This window comes from Pocillopora damicornis, chromosome 7 (assembly GCF_964200805.1).
Source record: "Pocillopora damicornis chromosome 7, jaPocDami1.2, whole genome shotgun sequence".
Lineage (NCBI taxonomy): Eukaryota > Metazoa > Cnidaria > Anthozoa > Scleractinia > Pocilloporidae > Pocillopora > Pocillopora damicornis.
Window position 1 is genome coordinate 777,735 of NC_142676.1, and position 24,675 is coordinate 802,409.

Below are 24,675 nucleotides of genomic sequence, written 5' to 3' on the forward strand. Positions count from 1 at the left end.
TTCGTTCTGTTCTCGGAATACACGTGCGCTTGTTCTTCTAATTACGAAATGTTATGCACAGTATAGGATGCGCGGTGCGATACTGAATAGTCACCTTAATGTCGGGTGTTTACACCAATTCTTTTATTTCCTTTTTCGTCGATAATAACTAAAAAATTTATTTACACCTTATTCATTACGGCCACAGAGATCAAGATGACTCTTGTGACTAACAAAGAGCGAAGTGATATCCTTTGTCGACTTCTAAACTATTTTGTCTGCTCGATATGACGAAGAGCTAATGTCCACAACAAATCACGTGTGTTTTCATATGCTACTGAATAAAGAATTGTCAGGTGACTGTTCTGCGAGCGCCATCTTGAATTGCAGCTGTTTTAACCACTTGGCCAGTGCTGACTTAGTGTGTTTGTTGATCCGCTTTCGGGACTGAGCTTTGCGCAAACGCGCATGCACAGTGTCAGATTGCTACAAGAGAAAATAACGTAATAATCAGAATAGGATGTGAAAAGAACTCGAGTGTGTGTTATTTGGAAATTTCTTCCATAACACGTGTCAAATATCAGGAACACGAACTCCTGGAATAACTCAATTGTATCGGGATAAATAGTGATTCAAATTTTCCATGGAAACTTGGAAGGTGATACTTAAAACAGCTCTATCTGTTTATGCAAGTGTATTTAAATAATACTCAACGGAAATAAACCCCAAGGTAAACATAATAAACCAATGAGAAAAGAGCTAGTTTGGTTTTATCAACGGTTGATAAAGTAAATTGGCCACCGTGAAGGGTTTCTAAAGCTGAAGTTTCGAGCGACGAAACTTCAGCTTCATAAACTTATATGTTGGCCAATTTACATTATCAACTCAGTTAAAAAAAAAAACCAAATCATCTTGTTAAACCCCCAACGACGCAGCACCACAGTTTCTTTAAAAACTTAACCCTTTTATTAAATGAGGAAAGAGGTTTTGTGTCGGTTTCCACTTGCGATTTTTACACTAATCACAATTCGAATTAAAGTAACATACACGAAGTCCAATCAATTCTCACAATTTATTGGAGCCAACGAAACTGCACTTTAGTTTACTATTCGCTTTATTGCAAAATCAACTCTCTCACTTACCTTTTGAGAGAAGCAGTAGGTAAGTATCGGGTACCACATCGGATAAAGCTGATTGAACGAAATATAAACAGTTCTTAACTGTTTCATAACTGTAAATGAAATATGGGGCTCAAAACATGATAAGTATCTCGTGTTTTTTTTTTTTTTTTGTCGTTACCATGGACAAAATCCGAAATTCAATTTTATTAAGAGGAAAACTAAGCAAGTCTAAAAAATATTCTTTCTTTAAGCATACACTGAATCTTCAACATCACATTCAACCGCAAACAAAATGTACGAAGACCGCGGTATCACGTTTTTTCACAAAAAAAGAGGAGGTGTGATCACTATCACGTATTCGGCACATGCTCACCTTGGGTAGTGGGGTGGAGTTGCATTCTTGAAGAGCTTCCAATAGGTTTAAGAAGTGGTGACTCACAGTTTGTGTCAGCTGTTAAAGCAATCAAAACTTTCTTTTAAGAGGATATTTAACATCATTCTGAAAAGCAAGATAGTTTTCTTTATAATAGACTTTTTCCTTTCGACATTAAGCTTGACGCATCACTTCTGGCCGTGATAAATTGTAAGTCACTTCTTTATTGCCCAATATACTCATGGCTGAGGTGGAACACGACAAGAATTGATCATAAAATATGATTGTCAGTCAATGTGAAAGACACATTTCAACTTAAAAGTTTTCATCGCATTTTAATGATAGACAGAAAGGGAATCTTGCTTCCGAGTACAGTGAAACCCCTCAATGTTTCCAATTCTTGACCATGTAATCAAACTCTCAAAACTCCTCACCTCCTTCGCTTGCGTAAGAAGATGCAGAATGCCTGGGGTCACTTTTCCCCAAAACTCCATAACGATGGAGGCTGCGTGTGTTGACGATTCTCCTGGACTCTTGGTTTGATCACAGTACAGTGTCCACAACTGCCACAATGACAAAAGAAAACATGTTGCTTCCAACAACTACGATTTTGCAAGGATTCTTAATCTATTTTCATTTTTAAAAACACAACCAAACAAAGAGTTACAAGAGCCTTTTGTTTGCAACATAAACACAAGAGTAATTCCACTGGTGCACACAAACATCATATTTCAAGGATACATACAAAGCATACCTTAAACAGACGGATCTACCTTGTGAAATATTTTATCATTGGTTGCAAAATAAAAAGCGAACGTTTCCAATTCCCCTTACCTCACAAACATTAAACGCATGGTAAAGGGCAGACTTGCTCAAAGGTTCCTGAAAAAGGAAAGGCTGACCGTGTAAAATAGCGCAAATAAATTTCAAACAAACGATTTTAATGAACCTTGGTTGCAATACCTTGACTAAGATTTTGACCTTTGCACAACATCCCCCCTCCACCTCTACCTACTGGGGGAATAGAGACAAACTAAAAAATATTAGTTTGGCAGGCTAATAGTAAATAAGAAAAATAAATATAAATAATAATAAAATATTAGTTTGGCAGGTTAATAGAACATTTGAGGGGTTACTCACTTACCAACAGGAATATAGGAGATGACAAATACACACATGGATTAAAAATTGATCGTGGAAGTTTACTCTACTTTCCCTATTTTAACTCCAATAAAGCACAATTCTAACCTTAAGCTGTTCCGCAAAGCTGAACAGAATTATTAGCACGTAGTCTGCTATATGCGTGTTCTCCTCAAATTTGACTGGGTGACAGTTGACGTGAGGATTGCGACAGTGTACGAAGTGTGACAATGAGCCGTGCAGTAACCACGCCAGCAGCCGCATATGTGTCACACAATCCAGTAGTTCTTGACGCCTGTAAGAGAAAAAGAGACAGGCAAAGGGGCCTGATGGTTAACGCGTGAGCTTTCGGTCTAGAGGTCTGGATTCGAGTCTTGGCCTGGTCAGTGTGTAATGTGCTGTGGTGAAACACTTCTCTCCACTCAGGAGTATAAAATAGGTACCGGGACCAGCCAGGGAAGCCTGATGAGATACTCTGGGGGAGGGAGGTGGGGAGTTTGAATCTGTGATGGACTAGCATCCTATCATGGAGTAGTAGTAATTGTATTCACTTCCTGCTATCAAACTGGGACATAGAAGAAATAAAGCATAGTGCAAATTAAAGAGCACAGTGAGTAGTTACCCCAACTGTGTAGCTGTAGGAGGACTCTTGAGCCATGCTAGTGCTTTGTTATGCATTTTGCTGTCCTCTGTGTGTTTAGTGAGCTCCAATGCCACCAGCTGGGATACACTGGCTTTCAGATCGATCGGCAAAGTTGTCTGATGTAGGTTTGGTTCACTTAGCTGGCGGTTTTCCTGTTGGAAAAGACAAGCTGCTAATAAAAAAGAAATATTCCCGTACAGCAGTCGGTAGTTTAAACACGAGAGTTACTTTCGGACGCACAGTTTGATCGTTCGGCTGATGATTGCCCTGAACGTTCATGAGTAACAGAAACTGACCTTTCCGCGACCTAACCAAGAACAACGTCACCATTACAATCCCTCTCTTGGCTCTATTGACTTCAGCTCTGATTGTAGAAACGTCAGTCGTTGTCACCCATAACAGCTTTCTAAAGCTACCCTAAACTGGACGTTAACACAATACCGGCCATCGACTTTATATCACTTACTTTACTGGATCTGGCGGTAAAATTCCAGTCCCTTATGAACTCTAATGCTTCCCCGATGTACTGACGGACGCAGTCAAGAGCTCGAGTGCGTGACTATGAAGAAAGAAAAAAAAAGAGTTTTAAGTACATGAAAAGTTATAAGAGTAACACAATGCCAAGAAATGTCACACAATTCTCACCCCAAACGGCAGATCATAAGGCGCGTTGTCAGCTTCGCTACCAAAGCTGATCCTGCTGCCAGCATCTACAGCGACAAACTATTGATAGACAAACAATTGAGATAAAGTATCTCTCACAGACACTTAAAAAACATTAAAGAGAAAATTCCAGAGTAACTATGTACCTGAAGAACAGACTGGAGGTTCGTGTCGGGAAGTGAAGAACGAAACTTTACAGCATGGACCAGTTCCAACACAACAGCACGAGTCAAAAACAGCTTGTTACGCTCCTGAAAGATTTAAGTCAGGAGAAAAAAAAGAATTAGTAGTTTCAACATTTTATTCATCTTAATAATGTATATGGAAAAAATTACGCGCTTCTGATTGGCTGAAAACGAGTACATTCTCATGTAACGCAACTGCAAAGTCTGTCTTGACTTTCTGTGATATTTTTTCATGTACGTTATTAACGAGTAATAACATGATTTTTCCTGCAATTTGGTGTAATAAGCACTTGTAAATTTTTAAAAAGACTACAAATTGTACTTGCTCTATAGGCTCGTGCATTTTTGTTGTCTTTGAAAAATTCACTCGTGCAAATTAACAACAAATTGCACTCGAAATCATGTTATTACCTATACTTAATCCGAACCTATAAGTAAAAGACTGTGGTCTTGTGGTTTGCGCGCTGGACTCCGGTTTCGAGCCAAGTCGTTATGTTATGTTCTTCGGCTAGACACTTCACTCTCACAGGGTCACTCTCAACCCAGGAGTATGGCGCGCCATCCTGGGAAGAGTACCAATACTCTTAAACCCATGATGTCATGGACACTTAGAGTAAACTCCGAAGATGAGAGGTGATAAGACTTGAACCTATCTGATCCTGAAATTATTCTGAAATTAACAAGCCTGTATTTATGTGGGAAAGACAGGAAACGTGTGCGCTCCCTGGAATAAAGAACTGCATTAACAAACTAACATTTTTCACGGGAGAGAAATGTTGGCAAACCTTTGGAAAAGTCTCGGTGCACTTCACACAAACTTCCAGCAGATCTTGAAGCTGAAAGGAACATTTGTTGATGGCGTAACTGATCACCTGAGCGAAGGATGGCAGTAACATCTGAAAAAATAAACAAACCAGTTCAGTAAACAAACAATCAGGCTTGGCTGAAGTCGAGTGAGAAGTAAAGCATAGCATTATTCAACACATTGAAATAGAAGGATGTTTTTTTGATCGAGATTCTCGCTTACCCCTGTAAGACAAACTCACATAAATTGCATGGCAGACATTTTGCGATGGCAAGTAATGAAAGAAACATATCTTTTTCGCGGGAAAATGCTCTTACCTTGAAAGAAGAACTCGCCGCATTGAGGATTGCAGTCATGACATGAAATGTTGGTGTAACATCGGGCTATTAAAGAAAAAAACAAATAAGGCTGTTTTAAGACACAAGATAAAGGTGGTGGACACCAGAAGCTTTTCATCCAATAAAATCGTAATCATGAGCGGATTAAGGTTATTATTTACTTTAGAACAGAGCACCTACATTTTCGGGCAACACTGAAGGCAGCTTCCTAAATAACGCTTCGAAGTGAGACAGCTGACTCTCCCAAGCACTCGTGGGCTCACGTGAGGCAAATTGAAAGTACGTGTCCAAGTTGCTCAGCAACACCAGCACACGATCGCTAAGAGTCCTGGACCCAAGAACATCCTAAAAAGGATAGCAAATAAAATTTTTTTTCCCAATATGAAAAAAAAAAAATTCTTGTCACTGCAATTCATAGAGTTGTTTTAATGCGTGCTCTGAGAGCTCAATATCACATCAGCCAAAATTAAAGTGAGTGGGCATTTTAACTGGTCTAACATAAAGATGGAACATTTGTCAAGAGCGTACTTTGTAGGATAAAGAAAATTTTAAAAGCTAGACCTGTCCTATTTTGGTCCCATTTGATTGGTTCACATGTGATAAGTGTCGTGCATATTTCTATTATCAGCAATATTTTAAGTGTATTTGCGCATGTACAATTAAAAAAATTACACACTTTGAGCTGTGTCGTTAAATACAGAAAGAAATTTCAATTTTCATAAGTGAAGAAAAAAAAATAAACCTCTCGGCTTCAACTAAATAACCGTATACAGTTGAAGGTTAGATAAGGAACGATACAATATTAACGGTAATAAAAACTCCACCGTACTTTCCTTTAAAGCAAACTCTAGGCTTTCAGATTTAATTACCAACATATAACAGAAGAAAGGCCGCTAAGATCTTACAGTACCTCCAGCAAGTAAGCTATTGGAGACATTTGGTCAAACGATGAAAAATCATTCAAGGAGATTGCAACAGCTTTTAAAAGTGTGTCATCTGGAAAGAGAAAACAATCCAATAAATAAGAAAATGAAACTGATGAATTTTGCACTGATGAATCTCGGAATCAACCAAACTTCGCGCAAGATTTCTAGGAAGAACATTTAAGTCTCAGAAACAACTTTCTTCACTGCGCAAAGCCGAAAAGAAACGCGCGTTAACACGTGTAACTAAGAGGAGCTTATTTCAATACTTCAGACAGTAAATGACCAGTTTTGTGAGGAAATAGGCATAAAAGCGCCGTCTGTTGAGATTAAGCACCAGTACGATCGATGTAAAGTTGATTTCTTACCTTTCAAAGAGCTACGGAACAGCTCTGAGAAGATGCCGTTAGGCGCGAGCTTAATGAGAACACATCTCAGAAACTGTTTAGCTACTTCTCTTATTGAACCGGGAATCAGCAGGTTACTAAAAATAGAGATTTGAGTGAGTATCCGTTAAAAAAAATATTCGGGAAATAAAGTAAAATAGAAACAACACCATAAATCATCTGAAAACTGTCCATATGCATCCTGGGTAGTACCGTGTAGCTGGAAGTGTAACCACAAAAACGAGCACCGGAGCTTCGATTCGTTTCTATTAATTTTCCGTCCCAAGCCTCTCGCCGCTTTGCTGCTCGTTTTCTCAGGTTTCCCTGCGCAAACAAAACTGCCAGCAAAACGATGTTGTAACTTGCGTGATGTTTTTCATATGAAATGTTTCAATGGCGAAACTTTGGTTTAGTTCCATAATCCAGTAGAATTGTTGAAAAATTACCTTTTCTCTTGCCAAGCAAACATAGGATGCACACATTTTCTGTAGGAAAAAAAGATCACTATGAGAATTTAAACGCCACTGGTGTGATACTCTCCAGGAAGTCACAGCTTCTTTTATCTTTCCCGGCATTTTGTTTCATTTGCATAAATTGCGACAATTAATGAACTTTTTCATTTCATTTCTGCAGTACATTTTCTTATTTTACATTCATAAATTCATGAAAAATGCCTTTTGAAAGAGTACATTAACTGTGTCAAGAACTTTTTTTCAGAACAATTCCCAATTGTTTTAATGAGCTCACAAAGATAGATATCAAAAGGATCTATATTCACAAGTCCCCCTTCGCATTTACCTCGCAACGCACTCCAGTATTCGAAGTAAAAGGGGCATTGCCATTGAGGGGCTCTGATGAGCAAACGTGGAAAGCACCACAATACATAAATTAAGGGTCTCCTCGTCAAACTGTTCGAGCGAGGTCCCGCACTCGGGGCATGAGTCGAGCTCTAGGTCCCCCTCAAAAGGGTCCTTGTCGATGGTCCCTTCTAAGACCCTATCAAAAGATCGCGTCGAGTAGCTGTGTAACAGTTTGGGCTTTGAACCTCCTCGACTCTCAACACTGTTAGTCCACGTCGAGCTTTCAACGCTTCCCGGCCGGCTCAAGTCCACATCACGTGTTTCACGACTGCTAGTTGACTCTATGGATACTGATGTGAATAACAACAAAAAATCATTTATAACCTAAGTATTTATCTCGTGTCCAGGGTCCTAACAGTAACCGAAGCACGTTATGTTTGAATTACACTTCAAATTCGCCTTCTATTATTTTGATCTACATGATCGGTCATTAAAACGCAATGTTTAACTTTTGATATATGCAAGTTTTCATTCGATCTGAAATTCCAAACTGATAAGTTGAGCGAATTTAATATAATTTTACTCCAGCTTAAATTTAATGGAAGATTTTTAAGCTACAAAGTTCAAAACGTGCGGATAAAACCTAAATCTTTAAAAACACCTGGTAAGAGATTTCATTTAAATGCGCTCAGGTTAAACGTTAAATAGTTTAGGACTTTATCTCTTTATACGACTGTGTTACCAACCATTTAAATGCGTAGACTTCTTAGAACGCAATGAAAAGTTGAAAATACTTTGTTTACTTCCTGTGTTGCGGCGAACACGCCACGAGAGAGGACGAGCTGAAACAACGGGAACATGGTAAAGTAATTTAAAAGTTAGTTGCGAAATACTGTAGGCTCTTGTATTTAGAACATTTGGTGCAACAAGTGTTGGATGCTTAAACTCAAACAACCAAACGTTTTCACGGGTTACACAATATTTGAAAAATGTATTTCTTTGTTATAATTATTTTTCTTTATATTTTCAGAGTTTTAAGAGAGTTATTTAAAGATTCTTATCCTCATACAATTCACAACAACTTAACAATGGTCAACCGAAAATAAAACTGTGCATGTTGTAGCCAGGCAACTCTACGGTAAAAAAAATACCAAAAGAAGAATGTTCTTTTGTTGCATAGATTGAAATAGACACTACTTCAAGTAACAGGCTCTCTCGTACCTCTCCGCCCTTTGTTCTCGACCCCTGGTGTTCCCTCTCCTCCAACCTTGTCTCCTTCGCGACTAGAAGCCGGGACTGATCGGCGCGCGCCTCCTGTAAAGGCTGACATGTCCTGGGTCGAGGAGCTGGAAGACAAAAGTCGCTCTGAAGAACTAACGCCACCAAACTCAACAAGGTGAGTCTCGGGCAACCGTCGGAGATCATCGTTCGTCTCTGAAAGTTTCTCGTCCTTATCTTTTTCATCTTCGTTTTTCTCCGGAAACTTTCCGGTGTTGTAAGCCGAGGGTGAGGAGATCTGTCTTTCTGCATGCCGCTTGTCTTTGTCCTCGTCGTCACGTGATTTGTTACTGGTCACGGAGACGGGTAATGACATTTGTTTTTCAGTGTGATGACGACGGAGCGGGCTTCCTGGAGGGTCTGAACCGAAGAGGAAGCGAAGTAAGTTTAAGAACTATAATGATAAATCTAATAAATTGGTAAGATCGTTAGGTTGAAAAATTGAAATTAATAGTTACCTTAACCCACCTCACAACATTCCAAGACTGTAATGTCACGTTACGACAATGAGGAAGAAGAAAGGTGGGGGGGGGGGGGAGGGGGGTGGAAGAGAAGAGGTAGAGAGGGGGAGGGAAGTAAAGAAGGAGGGAGGGAAGAAAGAGGGAGTTAATATTTTTAATGCTTTCCAAAAAAAGTGCTTCTTTTAATACGCGCTGCATGCCTACAATGCACTCTCGATGGCTCTCTGACCTAAACTAAAAATTTTGAAGGGCAGAATAATCGCGTTTGACATTTACAGTTAAGCTTACATCAATAGAGAAATATGGATTCCACACGGGAAAACTTTATTTTGAGCCAAGTTTTGTTACCTGATCGAATGGAGGCATCTCCTGGCCCCACAGAAAACGACTCCCCAAATAAGGACGCCACACTGGCCCGTTTTGGAAAACCTTCTCTGGGTCCCTTACAAACGTGATCCTGGGCCTCCAACGTGTTTATCACTACCTGAATGAGATTCTTTGTGTCTCGTTTATGGGAGTCTGCGTGGAAGGGATACTGGAAAGAAAAGAACAACAGAAACAGATCAACGACGAGTCAGCCATGGCATGTAATGTTATGTTATTTTTTAAGTACGTAACGGTTATCTCCTATGGCCCTTATAGCTCATTACTGTCCCTGTTTCCATTGCAGGAGGTAACTAGGAGCATAGCTACTCATTCGGATATAACCCTACCCCTACCCCTCCCCCCCTCCTCCCATTTCATCTGTTCCCTGAGGGTTCCCTGGTAACCATTTGTACCAAGGAATATAGCGAGGCTCTGCTCTGCAACACAAACATATCTTCAAGTCTTTTTTAGTTTACCTTGTACAATATTATAAGACAAGCCATGAGCCATGTCTGACGCATGTCCTGTGGTACTCTCACAAGTGAAAACTCTGGGACATGTGTTCGTTTCTGTGGCTTAGGAGCCGCGCAAAACAATAAAAGTTGCAGAGTGAGGTTGAGAAGTTCACTGCCCCATTCTTGATTTTGATCCAAAACTTGCACAATCCCTGCCATGTAGGCGTGAAAGACTGGGAACAACCTGTAAGGAAAAGGTTAATAAGCGCTTCATAGAAAGGTTGCTACGTGATGATCTAGATAGAATGGTAGTTTTTGAGCTAGATCCTCGTAAAAAGAAGTCCTATCACCGCTCCAACTTAGCCTTCAAAGGGCAGGCATTTTTGTAATAATGGATTTTTTTCGAAAAGTCAACTACTAGTTCAGTAGTGTTTATAGCTACGAGGATCTCTTATATTCGTTTCTTCACCGCAGTGCACATATATCTTCATATATCTACAGTCATTATTCATCACTTGGATGGTTTATTTGGACCCAACTTAATGACCAGCTCCCAGTTGGCTTGTTAGCTAAGTTGGTGGAGCGCTGCACCGGTATCGAAGAGGTCATGGGTTCAAATCCCGTACGGGCCTAAATTTTTTTTCAGGTCTTATTTCAACCACTAGTTCAGTAGTGTTTATGACTGCGAGGATCTCTTATATTCATGAAAATTTTTGTTGTCGCGGTACACGAAACACGAGACCTACAACGAATGTAACTACATCATGAAACAATCGATGTGATGTGATACAAAAAAATTGTACAGAAAATGAATAAAAATTTAAGTCGTGACATCTGTACCTTAATCTTCGCGGATTGCCGGTGAATTCTCCAACCTTGATATCATATCCCATTAGTACACCCAAGTAATGACTCATCTGAACGACCTCATAACTTTCTGTCTTAACAAACTCTGACCGCTCCCTTCCCTTGTTGGCTCCAGGGTAGCTCAGGAAGTCCATGACCAGCGTGACCAGCTGATGGGTGGCTTCAGCCTCCATGCTGCTACCCTCCTGACCTACACCCAGCAGTTGACTGAAGGAGGAGTCAGTGGAGGATACCGACTGACGCGAGATCTCGTTATCCTCCTCCTGAACAGTAGGGAGGTTGGACTGGATGCGACCTCCAAGGAACATACGGTCTGAGATATCGATGGATCCTGACTGATTCACAAAGCCACCTGTCCGCCGCTGCCGGCCGCCACTTGAGGACTTCTTACCTAACAATTTTACGATTCGTATCTCAAAATAAACTCTCGCGATACGCTACCAACTGAGCTGAAGAGAGATTGCTGGCAAATCAAGCCAGATACTCGGTTTATAGGTGACAAAAGTACTGCACACTTCTATGAATAGCAAATGAAAAAAATAATTAATCCACACTGTCGCAAAAATGGCTGAGAGACAGACAATAATAGTTCAAGGCTTGTACCTTTTAGCAGGCAACACACAAAAGAGTTCACGTTTTATCCAGAAAAGGAAGTTGAATGCTGAATCTCTTCGGAAATTATGATATTACCTTCTGTACCCGTTGACACCTTTCTGTTATATGAGACTCTCTCGCCTGGAAAACGAAACGTGTAGCTACAACGAAACGACGAAGAGGTTCGTCGAAGTTGACCCAAGCTGCTGCGAGCCATCAGGGATCTGGTACTGGGTTGAGAACGCAGAACAGTAGCTGGAGAGAAGAAATCAAAAGGAACTAAGTTTGAGTTTCTTACCAAACAAAGTTTCCTGAATGCCTGTCCGACCTTACGCCTGTTCACATATATTACACCGCTTACTTATTAAGCATGAAACGCAACAAAGCTTTATCCTGGGTTATCCCTTTCAGGTACTTCTCAGCATGTCATGTAGTCTTCATAACAGAACTGCCGGCGATACTTAGACACCTCTAGTTAGGAAACAACTCCAGAGGAAACGAAACGCTAGTTCCAAATAAAAAAATCTTCTATAGCCCGCGTATGTTTTCCCTGTTCCCTTCTTCCTTAGTAGATATCTACGCGATTAAACACAAAATAAAATTGTAAACCGACCTTTCAACAAAATGATCGACTACTTGTTCAGTGAATAGTTCATATCCAAAGGAAAATACGTATTGGTCCACGAATAGACTTTTCACTTTTCAAATTCTTTAAAAGGATACAAAGAGGTATGAGATATTGGTAAGAAAGCTGGAAGAACATTTCATTAACCTTATCAAAAACAAGCCAGTAACAAACCGATTTTTCTTGACGAATCATTCCCTCCATCGACGGACACTTCACTGCTGGGACTCGGTGACATTGTCGTTGTACCAGATGCGTTACGCCCCCTGGGACTCCCCAAGGAAACAAAATCTGCGTTTTCTATCAGTAAATGCTTGAAACGACTGATAAAGAATTTTCCACACAGGGGAGTATGGAGGGGAAGTATTCGGTGTAATATCCGACAAGTGTGGATTAACAGAAGACGGTCCCGAGGCACGGCATCATATTGGTGCTCAATGCACTTGTAGAGGACTTTTAATGAGCAGGCTCTTATGGTACCTAACATGTAGACGGCCCTTAGATGCACTGGCGTGCAAACGTCCTCAACTGCACCGACTAAATACGTAAAACAATGCGCCAAGGCTGACATGGTTATGTTGTTTGACTTGATGTGTTCTTTTTCGAGGAAACGCGCGATGATGGCCACTTTTTCCACGGCAGAAGACCGTTCTCGCCAATCATCATCGGAGAAAGCGCTCTCGACCTGATCACAGAGTTTTTCAGCTCCAAATGGAAGGCAGATACAGTGAAGGAGAATCTGAACACACAGATGAGACATCTCTGAGTGTTCGGCTTGTAGAAGCTCCCATATGCTGACAAAGAAATGTGAGATGAAATCAAACGTAGTCGCAGATACCCATACAGAAAAGTTAACGGGCAAGGGGAAAACTAAAACGAACGGATATTCACGCCATTGTAATCAAGAGCAAAGTGATAATTGTACCAAGCATTGGATCATGCAGTGTATATATTACAGTGTATATCGTAAAAAAATTGGCAGAAATTAATTGTGATAAACACAAGTAACGAATTGTCAATTCGTTTGTCTCACGAAGCAATCACTTCCCAATTGCCTTTCCTATAGTTCGTATAGTGTGATCGTCCGGGTGAGTGTAGTTCTTAAAAGAACTGTTGTTGGTGACTGACGTTTCGACAACCTGTGCGGAAGTCGTCTTCAGAGTCAAGTGACTTGACTCTGAAGATGACTTCCGCACAGGTTGTCGAAACGTCAGTCAACAACAACAGTTCTTCACAGAACTACACTCACCCGGACGAACACACTATACGAACTACTGATACTCCTGGGTTCAAACCATTTACTTTACTGTCTTTCCTATTTTGCCTTACGAGAAGAATTGAAATAATCTATTCAAATTAACCCTGTTTCACCCAAAGTTAACTCAGTTTTATCAACTCTTTAACATCTAAGAGTTACCAGCATCTTATTTCTCCCACCAAAATCACCCCTGAATCAGATTTTCAAATGATCACCAACTAAAGAAGCTAAAGATCTTAAGAACAAAGAACTAAAATAAAGAACAATTTCTCTTTATCAGCCCCTTAGGGAATGTATAGAGAACAGTATGGAGAATATGCATACTGATGTTCGGGTGTAAAAGGTTGACATGTTCAGTTTACACACAATAAACTCTGAAAAATGTAAGAAACAGTCCAAAATGAAGAATAAGAGGAACGATTATCGATATTTAGGACGTCTCCAACAAGTGTGATTTCATGTCGTGATCAAACAAGATCGTAGCCCAACTCTTAAATAATACTCATGGTATATAGAATCACTCTCACGCTAGTGTCTTACTTTGGAATAAAGAATATCTCTTGTAAATAAGCCAGGAATTCTGAATCGGCATCCATGGCGATCCGCAAGTAATCACCGCGCAGCACCAACACTTTAAGGCACCTCAAAATACTTAGCTGGACATTATGGTCTTCTTGGCGGGGGAGCTCCTATAGGAGGGACACAGAAACAAGTTACAAAAGTGCACCCACTTGGTTTAGCCTCATTAGGCCTAATTAACATTGCTTAATTAACTCCCCTTAAGAAGCCATGTTAGGTCACACGGGGCTTTATCAGAAATGGAAAACCAGAGAGAAGAGGTTAGAAAACGGCGAGTATCGAGAACTTTTACTGAAAAGCAAGGAAAAGCAGAGAATGGCGAAATACTTGGCCACATCACGCTTGGGGAGCCTAATAAACCTCATACCTAAGAGAAAATGCGGCGAACGAAGTTGACTTCTAAGAGCTGTCACTTATTTTAAAAAGACCATAAAAATGTATTGGATTTTAAAAGTCTCACATCTACAAGGTCAATTGGTATTTAGCGGTTACGGTTTCCATGGGGGGCAGAAAATTGAAGTAAAAGAATATAAATCCACGGGGAAACGACGGCAACCGACGACGAAAATTCGATCTATGTCTCATGCCATATCAGAGAATCGAAGTCGGGTCACAATAGTGGAAGACATTCACTCTTACCTCTGCGCCAAGCCTCCTACCCTGCTTATTTGAGCGCAAAAATTCAACAAAGAAATACTACATAGATCGCCGTAGAGATTTCCGAAAATGCCGTTAAAAACATACTAGGTAAATTGAGATAAGTGCTGCAAATGGACGTTTACCTTAAGAAAACCTAACAACAAATTCAGTTGAGGAAAAGTCTCGCAGACCATGCCCCAGTTGCTGGTACTTGTTGCACTTCTCCACGAGCCAATGCCAGCCGACATACTGCGCATGGCCGCAAAGGAGATGACGTTTTCGTTCAACTCTGATGGCGAGTCAGCCTCACTGAGAACACTTGCGGGCTCAGGATCATTGTCACCTTGGCAACTGTCTGTGACGTCAGAAACGTCTCGCTTAGTTTCAGTAAACACTTCCTCTTCGATTGTTTCCACTTGACTTTTGTTTGATGCTGGAAATGAACGACGAGTTTTTGAGTTTTTAATAACAAAGAAAGCTCAAACATTAAAACTTTAAAACACTCTTCGAGTAAAATTACAATGAGTAAATTTGCGCATGTCAAATTAGATGTGTTGTTAAACGAGAACCAAAATAATCGCACCGGAACAAACAGCAAGAGTAAACTTAAAGTATTATAAAGATTAACCCTTTAACCTCTAAGAGTGACCAGCATCTAATTTCTCCTTACAATATCACCCCCAATCAAACATTAAGGTGACGAGAATAAATGAAATGATCACCAAACAAAGAAGCTCTACATTGCGAACCAAATTCTCCTTGTCAGAACCTTAGGAAATGTATAGAGAACAGTATGGAGAATATGCATACTGATGTTAGGGTGTGAAGGATTCAATCAGAAACCAAAATAAATAGAGTAAGGTCCTAAGCGCGGACAAGTGGATGACCGAGTATTGAGACTGGTTTTAGTCTTGCACCTGATTGGTTAAGAAGAGGGAGCAACAAATCACATGATGAATTCCAGCAAAACCAGTATAAACCAGGTTTTCTCTCGATGTTAATGGTGCTATTCGATTGAGTTTCGTGAAACCAAAACCAAAGTTATCACAACGGCCAATCACAATAAAGGAAAAATAACCCTAACAGTCAATAAGAACTCAAAGTAAAAACCAGCAGACTGCCTGAGGCGCGGGAGAATGGTAACGACCAAGTCGTGACAGGTTTTAGTTCTGTACACGGATTGGTTGAGAGAGAGTGGCATGAGGGTTTCCGGGCCAATTACAGAGCAAACAACGCAACGCAAACAAAAACAAAGAAATTCTGAATTACTTACGACACTGAATTGAAAATTGCTCCAATATATAAGAGGCACTCTTTGGACTTACTCAGACTCCTATTGGATATTCCCTTATTACTGGACGCACTTGATCTAAACAGTCCACCATATGCCACGTGACTTGGCACGTCCTCTTCAGGTAACGCGACTCCTTCAGGGAACACAGTCTGCAGCAACATATGCGCAAGCTTGAACCATATGTCAGTCATGTTACACATGTCACACACAGTTGAGTGGTCGCCATGGCTACCAGCCCACGACATGTCCAGCATGCACTCCAAAAGCTTTTTTACGTGTTCTCTTTCGGTGCTGTTAGGGACATGTTTGTCGCGAATAAATTGAATGTTGACCTGTGAAACAAATACAACAATAATTCGTGCTACCTTTATTCATAAGTTCGCCTCTCATGCAAAGTAATAAATGCAGAATCTTTTGGACGGTTTAGGGAAAAACGTCAACGAATTTTCAGCAAGTTCGTTTGTGCCACACACTTTCTAAAAAAAGTGCGACCATGATTCTCGTCAAATACAACACGCGAATCTGAGGCAAACTTTTCCGGAGCCAATTTCTGTAGACTCTCTACAGCTCACAATGTACTTAAGTCGCGCATCTAAACACCGAGCATCGTTTCAAACCTTTGCTTAACATACCTGTTTAACCAGTAAATCTAGTTCCATGATGAAACAGGACAGGTTTGAACTTAGCTCGCCTAGTTCTGACAACACACCACTGACCGGTGTTGAAATAAGCGAGCCCTCGGCGGTTGGAGTCATCGGTGACTGCACGGTGAAAGTCGGAAAAGGAAACATGGTGGTTACTCCTTCAGAGAATTCTGATGAGTTTTGAACAACCTTGATAAAAATACTGAGCAGCATGTCCAGTGGAATGATTATATCCAATTGTGACAGAATCTGTGAAAGCAAATAATAAACACCTTATAACAATACTATACAATAGCAGTCAGTTTTATTCCCGAGAGCTAAATATCTATTCTCTGCATCGTCTGTCAAAGATAGTCTTATAATTTTAGCTCTGATAATTCAATTCAAAATAAAACACTACCCCTTCGTCGATTATTTTTTTCCCTCTCATTATCTTACTGCTTCAAAATGTATTTTGATGTTTTTATGAGAAATTTCCTTTTAAGTCATTCGCTGGAGTGAAATGGTTTTAATGCGCTGGTTTTGTTGATCGACATTTTAGCAACCCGACCGAATATTGTCTCAGGTGTTGAATAAAACCGCAGTCAAAGGACTTTAAGTTTGGAAGGTTTTATATGTTTATTCTTAAATGAGGTCATGACTATTTTCCAGATCAAACTTACAGCAATTTTTCGCCTCTTATCATAATGTTGTGCTCTCAGTGAGTCTAATTAATTGAAACAAAAAAATTAAAATTTGTTTACCTGCAGCCATGAGAGTGCCTCAACCTGATGGCGAGGTACAGCAGACTCAAGAGCTTTCTTTATGAAACCCAAAGTAGTTTCCGGCGTCAACTTATGCGGTGTCAGCAAAGGGTCGAAGATTTTCCTGAGGAGGAAAACATTAAAATAGAAGCGATAAACTGAAAATGGGAACAAGTAAAAGCTACAACCGTGTTACTAACTGAATCAAGCCATTTTTTTCCCAAAGAGACTTTGGTCTGCTTCAGCAGGTACGTGTTTTCTTGATACCTTTGATGGTAAAACGTATATTATAAACCTTTCTCCTTTGTTTAGTGTAGTAACCTCATGTAATGTACTGATTAAACCATAATACAGTACATGGTTCGAACCCGAGATTTTCATTTGATAGGAAGTTTGATCTGAATGCCACTCAGGTTTTCGAAAAGTCAGTCAGTTCTACCGAAAACAATCCTCCTCAGGAGTACATTCACCCGGACGATCAGACTACACGGTCAGATTAAAACACAAATTCGAGACCAAGGCTTTCCTTGTAGACAATGATGAAAAATGACTGCTTTGTACTTGCTATCAATTTTGTTTTCTCCATTATGGACAAAGTCCCAGGCCCAGCTTGTTGGGTAAACTCACGTTAACAACACTTTAAACCTTGCCAATTCTTCGGGCTGAACATCTGCCTTTATCGCTTCCATCCACTGAGGCATAATAACATCCCAAACCTGAGGACAACAACGATAACAAAACATTTCAAGTATGGTACAACGCCTTCTGAAAGCAGTGACGGGCTAAGGCTGATAAAGAACCACAGGCAATAAAAGTCACTGCTTACTACGCACCTCGCGGGTCACAATATTGTGGGGTATCGCACAGCACAAGCGATGGAGTCCCTCCATGTGCTGTCGTTCCTTACTGGACATTGTATCCCAGCATCCTCCAACCTTCACATATCCCGGAGGATCAGGGGACAGGCATGCGCACAACAGATCGAACTTGTTATCTCGAACTTGAATGAGCCATCGACAGACATACTGACTAGTAAGCCTTTTCAACAATTCGCCGACGTAATCTCGTCTTAAAGTTGAGGCTGTCTCGATCCATGACAGCACCATGGAAACCAGTCGGCCCAGTCTTTCCACAGATTCACACCTGGCCGGTTCACTGCATACTCCGACAAGAAGCCACACACCCAATCTACTCAGCATACGCCGGTTGTTTATATCATTGTCTACATCGTCTTCAATTTCCTCCTCCTCGAGTTTACTCCTTACTAGTCTGGGGAAAAAGAAATTTCAAATTTCTTGTAAAAACACAAGTGTATTGTTGTTTTCTTCCTCCAGATTCAATCCAGCAAAGAACGATTTCAAAGGCCCCATAATCAGATACTTTATCAAAACACACACAAAAAAAATACTTAAGATTGAAAAATGCTCAGTAAAGCTCAGCGTCCAAGTGTATCACGGTACAGACCATTGGTGTAACTTGATTTGTGGTTTGGAATGAACACGAAAACATTTTCTGTTTAATCATTGAACGGGGTGAAGCCTAGCAGGTAAGTATAACTCTGTAATTGCACTTTGAAACCAACAAACAACGACCACCCCTGTCCAACCATCAGTTCTCTCTTGTGCTGAAATCTTATTTAATTGTTATAATGCGTCACGTACCCCATGGCCTCATTCCTTGTTTTCTGACAAGGCTGTGCTTCTCCCAGCAGGCGAATGACTGCCTCAGAGGGGTAGGCTTGGTCTGGGCCTTGTAGAGTCCAAGGATCTGGGAAAAGATTCTGTGTCACATGGTGATACCCCTCACCAGTGCTGTGATAACGGACGTGGCACTCCTGACACATTGTCAAAGGTCTTAATCTGCAAGCAATAATGAAAACAATCAGGATGTCACACCACTTTTTCGTAATACATCTATCGATGCAAAAAAAAAAAAAAAACAAGCAAACAGCAATCTCAGTCAGAGGTTACAAAATCAGTGTTGAGAGGCTACTCAACGTCATCTAGGCTTTCGTAAATATGTAAAATAACAAAAAACACTTTCTCCAAATCTGAATAAAAAGTAGCACAGGCCACCAAAATTCTGCATAGTATCCGGAGAATTTTATGATATCTTATGTATCCACTGAGTGAGTGGGAGGGCCGAACACGAGAACATTTGGCTCGTGGTCATGTCGAACGCACCGAGTGCAGTGAGGTCAGTACATCTATAATGAGAGCCCAATATTTTTCCGTCAGGTTTGACCAAAGTAAGTCTATAAGTATTTTATCGTATGACCTTTAGGTCTTCAACATTTTGAAATTATGTTTGAACTTTAACAAGACGTTATTACATAAGTATACACAAGAAAAGCACGAACTGGACAACTCTGAAAATGATTCTACATGGAAAAGTATTCCTTTCTTTCTTTGAGTCACAGTGACAAGAAACTCTGACAAATATTTGTTTTAAAACGAGACTCTAATTCCCATTTCTGCTTTGTTCAAAGTTTAAGTTCACAATTACAGTTCACATTCTTGGAAAATGCTACAGAGCCGTGTAATTGCGTGCCTAGCAGCTTTTTCCACACCGGCTCTTGTCAACCCGTCCAGCTCTACACATGTCAACCTTCATCGTGGTTTTCTTTTAGATTATGCGAACGAGTCAGTATAGTTCAGATGATAAAATGCGAACAAGTCAGTATAGTTCAGATGATAAAATGCGAACAAGTCAGTATAGTTCAGATGATAAAATGCGAACGAGTCAGTATAGTTCAGATGATAAAATGCGAACGAGTCAGTATAGTTCAGATGATAAAATGCGAACAAGTCAGTATAGTTCAGATGATAAAATGCGAACGAGTCAGTATAGTTCAGATGATAAAATGCGAACAAGTCAGTATAGTTCAGATGATAAAATGTGAACAAGTCAGTTTAGTTCAGATGATAAAATGCGAACGAGTCAGTATAGTTCAAATGATAAAATGCGAACAAGTCAGTATAGTTCAGATGATAAAATGCGAACGAGTCAGTATAGTTCAGATGATAAAATGCCTAACGAACATTGCTGTTAAAACCTTGCTTAAAGTTGTCATTTTTCCCCTTTTTTAAAAACATGGTTGAAATCCTTGAAGGAGGGAAAAACCTCTAAGATCTACCTGTTATCTTTGACGCAGCCGTAAGAAAAACACATAACACTACACGGCTTTCCTTGCCCTTTGCACTCCTTTGTTTCACAAGTTGTACGCATCTTTCCCATTGGCTGGATAATCTTCACCAAAAGCTTATCTTCAGGGATGTCACGAGCAGCCACCTCGGCACATTTCTGGCAAATAAATACTGGAGGAGAACAGCCGCACTGTGACGAGGCAAATGAGGCATCCAAGCAAATAGTGGTTGGTGTATTTTTTCGAGGTACTGCGCACTCCTGGTTTTGACAATTTGGTGGATGCCAGGGTTCATAGACAAACTGCCAGTCATCAGCTCCTCCTAGGAAGGACATCATTGGCAAAGTTATGCGATTGACAACTATGCTCAAGATAGAAAACTAGTTCAGATCTTAAACAACAAGGAATGCTAGCACAATGTTCCATTCCCATTTTCTACACTTTTCATCATGATCCAGTTCACCTTTGGTTTGAGACTGCCCATAGCCAGTCCTTTTGGAATTTCCAGTTTTTCTAGTTTCATCACATATAGGGTGGGATATTTTCTGAAAAAACACCTTCTGAACTGACAGCAGTTGAGCAGAAAGCCACACAAACCAGATTGACCCAAAAAGAAAATACGAATGATTGATTTTTCATTGTCAGTGACTGTAATAATTCAATACCTATACCATTATTGCTTTTTATCAAAGTTCCTAACATTTATTCTGAAATATAGAATTCTTTAAATCAAGATGCCAATTTCAAGAGTTTCAGTAGCACTCAAACAACTTTTTCTTTTATTGCTGATGCACAAATTGGCTCACTGTCCTCTTACCACTGAGGTCAACAATTTTCCAAAGTTTTGTAAACCTCTGAACATTTTCATTTGATTGTATTACTTTCAAAAGAAAGGTTTAGTGCACAATTGTACCATGAAGTTAAGTTAGCAGATCTCCAGTCTCAATGACACTACAAACAACTTTCCCTCAAAATTCTGAGGGATCAAAACCTGAGAAAGTTCAGTCTAATCATTGCCATAAGCCTTACCAACATCCTTAAGTGGATAATAGTAAAGTAGGACCTGTCCAGCAGAGTTAATGATTGGCTGAGGACCATAGGCCAGCACAGCTAGGATATCCAAACAGACATCACTCTTAAATCTCATCAGTGTTTCAACAAATTGTGCATGCTGTTTACAGTCAGGACAGTACTGTAAGATTGACATGATAAGGGCAGGGCAGCTGAGGGATGCATAACAAAGTCCATCTTCATCTGGCTCTAAGACATCTTTGAAAAAAAAAAAAGAAAGAATACTGAAAATTTTATTGAAAGTTCAAACACAAATTTTGTACAGTGATTTTTTTTAATTGTACAACAAGCATTTGGAGTTGGAGATTGTGTAATGTTGTGTAAACACATTTTATGAATTAAAATATTGTTTCATTTGTGACATACTACTAACAAAAACTGTTAGAGAGAACAAAAAATATAATTATTAATTTCTAGCAACATGGATTAAAAGTAAACTTTATCTTTTAGTGAATTTAGGAAACATGGTTGTGTTGGCTTTGTGGACCTAATATACAGAGTCCAAATAACATGAAAACCTTTGAAAAATAATTAACTAACAGTACCAAAGCCAAAATAGTAATACCTACAAGTATTGGTAGTTAGAAAAAATGTAGATTTTAATTTTTAACTTTTAGGGCCATCAAGATTCTTATGCTGTAGAAATTCTAATCCTAGTGATTACCAACCAAATACATCTGATTCCCATTATCATAACTATTGGTAAACATCTGAAGACAAAATTACCTAACAGAATGGGAAGAATGTAACCAGCCAGTAGTTTGATAATGTGGTTGTGAGTTTGTGGAGGCCAGATGGAAAGTGTCATTGCTAAACCCATTGGCATTGCATTGAGGTCTTCCTTCTTTAGGAAAGGAACCAATGATGCCATGATGGACAACACACTGTCTGCAAAAGCTGATAAAGGAGGAAAAGAAAACCATTGAGCAACTAATGTGAGTATTACTTAATGGTCTTAACCCCTGACTAACAGTTGGTTAAGTGGTCTGATTGACAGAGCAATCCTAAGACCACCGTCAATGGTAGTGAGTAACATCTGGTGAGCCTGGTTTGCAAAAACTAATCAGTCAATGAGGTTATTAGCTGCATGACTAACCTCTTAAGTCTTACAGCCCATAAAATCAAATAATGACTGGCCAATCAGATTTTTCTCACCAGACTTATAACACTTGACTATTACACAACTCCTAACTTGAATCTGATGGTGACTTTGGGTCAGGTTGTCCCATTGTTACTTACTGTCGTCCACAAAAGTTTTTTTTCAGGACTGCTCCCTACTGCACAGTCACACCAAAAGTTCATTTCTTATCACTGAATGGCTCAAATAAACCAGGCCAAGATTTTCAAATGAAAACTAAGGGGATTAACCTATTACTTTCTTTTGGATTCATCATTTTTTTTTCTGTGAGAACTTACTGTATAAATTACCTTTTAAAATGATCAGACAAACTGAAAGATTAGGGTCATATATACCTCATACTTTTTTGGCAAACACAAATTATCCACTTTGTCTAAACATGTACCTTCAACTCCAATCTCTACCACCGGAACAACGTTCACAATTTTTTCCAGAGCTTTGTAAAGTCCTGTATAGTCCATACTGGGGTATTGATGACGATCAAATGAACACTTATCTTCTGTCAATATAGGGCGGGTCTCTTTCACCAAACTGAAGACAAACAGTTGAAATATTTACATTGTCTTTCTGTTTCTAAAATAAATTTAAGTTGTATATTCCCAATCTAGCATTTCTTTGATTATGACAATTTTTAAACAATAATACAACGTGGTGATACCTTTGCAAAGTTTGCTGAAACCATTTAAGGACGTTGGCAACATCATTTCCTGTGGGTAATGGATATGTTCTTCTGTCCAATCTGTTGAATATTTCTTTCAGGCCATGGACCTTGGCATTGACTGTGGACAGAGGTTAAATATAACTACCAGAGCAGAAGAGACAACAACATAACAAATATTCAAGGTTTCTTTGTGGAAGGTGCCTAACACAAACATTCCTCATATTTAAACTCATAAATTTCTGCTGGCACCATTATTTTTCCACAGGTTAGCAGCATGATGAGGAAGGCACACAGGTTCATTTTTGCAGTTTGCTCAATAGCTATTATCTGCTGAACAGGATGATCAAGTGTAGAGCAACACCACAAACATCCAACACACTGTAAATAAAATAATAATCTAAATTTTCCTCCCTGAGACTAGATGCTGTAGTTTAATATAATCTCGATTCAAATTAAAATAATCGCGTTTTTCTCTTATTGAGGATTATGATAACGTATGTGGAACAAAGGGAAACACTACACATGCTAGGATGGAATCACTATGACTTGAAATTCATTTTAAATACTACCACATGTAAATTATGCAGGATAGACACTAAATTGTCAGCTTTAAAATAAATATTTCAAACTGGATCTATGTTTGGAGCTGGATGAACGATTCTGTAAAAGTAAAAATTTCACATGCTTTGCCCTTGACTTTACAGCGGTCAATATAGGATCATGAGGAAACCACGAAACAGACCGTATACATAGAGTAACATAAATGCGACATAATAAGCAGATCGACGCTTTTGTATTTTACTGAATCTACAGATATTCTTAGCATAATTATACTTTGACGGTAACATCAGTGGCAGTGTTCCTGACACAAATGAGCAACCAGTTAAAAACAATCGGCACAAATGCCATTTAGCACTGCACAACCTTGGTATTTAGCTGATTTATAAACGATACTAACACTGGTCAGCTCTTGTTGACTTAATATGCCTAGACATTATCGTGCCTCCTTGTTCCGCGGATTGTGATGATCAAGAAGAGCTGAAGATAGAAACAGCTGTTAGACCTCTCATATATATGCCGCCATCGCATAGAGGTCGAATGACAAGAGATCATGGTTAATCATGTTCACAGATGAGGTCTTTGACGAAGTAATTTTGAGCCGTGTCTTTGCTTCCCATTGAACATAAAAACCGGCTCTTGTAGCAATTCTATGAAGGACAATCGCGCTACATACGAGCACAGAAGTACAGGATATAAATTTACATAATGTTCCAAACAATTCTTTACTTTCACCTGATAACGATGTGGCTGTTATGTAAATAACAGCGAAAAGTCTGCTCAAGAACACTGGCAAACCATCGCCCAAAACAGCTTTTCTATCTTTTTTAAATGGAAAAAAATATCAATTCTTAAACAATTTGTTTATTTGGTGTATTCATGTCTGATCAAATCCAGCTTTTACGCCAATTTGCTTACTCGTACTCTGAATAGGACATTATGT

General features: G+C 39.6%; 1 protein-coding gene across 5 annotated transcripts; it reads right to left on the minus strand.

Annotated features, from left to right (window-relative positions):
- Window positions 1-103: 103 nt before the first annotated feature.
- On the minus strand, window positions 104-24,478 carry LOC113668547 (protein unc-79 homolog). 5 transcript variants are annotated; one of them, XM_089211720.1, is made up of 38 exons: window positions 24,133-24,478; window positions 23,172-23,292; window positions 22,899-23,044; window positions 22,102-22,272; window positions 21,334-21,573; window positions 20,296-20,626; window positions 18,821-19,018; window positions 17,993-18,428; window positions 17,787-17,875; window positions 17,160-17,283; window positions 16,405-16,665; window positions 15,804-16,104; window positions 14,622-14,911; window positions 13,801-13,949; window positions 12,177-12,796; window positions 11,474-11,632; window positions 10,757-11,174; window positions 9,938-10,160; window positions 9,444-9,630; window positions 8,578-8,994; window positions 8,103-8,198; window positions 7,355-7,706; window positions 7,003-7,041; window positions 6,539-6,654; window positions 6,158-6,243; window positions 5,428-5,592; window positions 5,227-5,292; window positions 4,890-5,000; window positions 4,066-4,170; window positions 3,902-3,979; window positions 3,723-3,815; window positions 3,236-3,408; window positions 2,722-2,908; window positions 2,308-2,355; window positions 1,908-2,036; window positions 1,474-1,551; window positions 1,122-1,169; window positions 104-465 (listed from the first exon to the last, which is right to left on the minus strand). In XM_089211720.1, the coding sequence occupies exons 1-38, from the start codon at window positions 24,167-24,169 to the stop codon at window positions 307-309; spliced, it is 7,047 nt and encodes a 2,348-aa protein (XP_089067846.1). In that variant the 5' UTR covers window positions 24,170-24,478; the 3' UTR covers window positions 104-306. The 5 variants fall into 5 exon arrangements, 4 of the variants coding, with proteins under 4 accessions (XP_089067846.1, XP_089067845.1, XP_089067848.1 ...); XM_089211719.1 differs by having other exon boundaries at window positions 2,308-2,370; XM_089211722.1 differs by lacking the exon at window positions 8,103-8,198.
- Window positions 24,479-24,675: the final 197 nt, after the last annotated feature.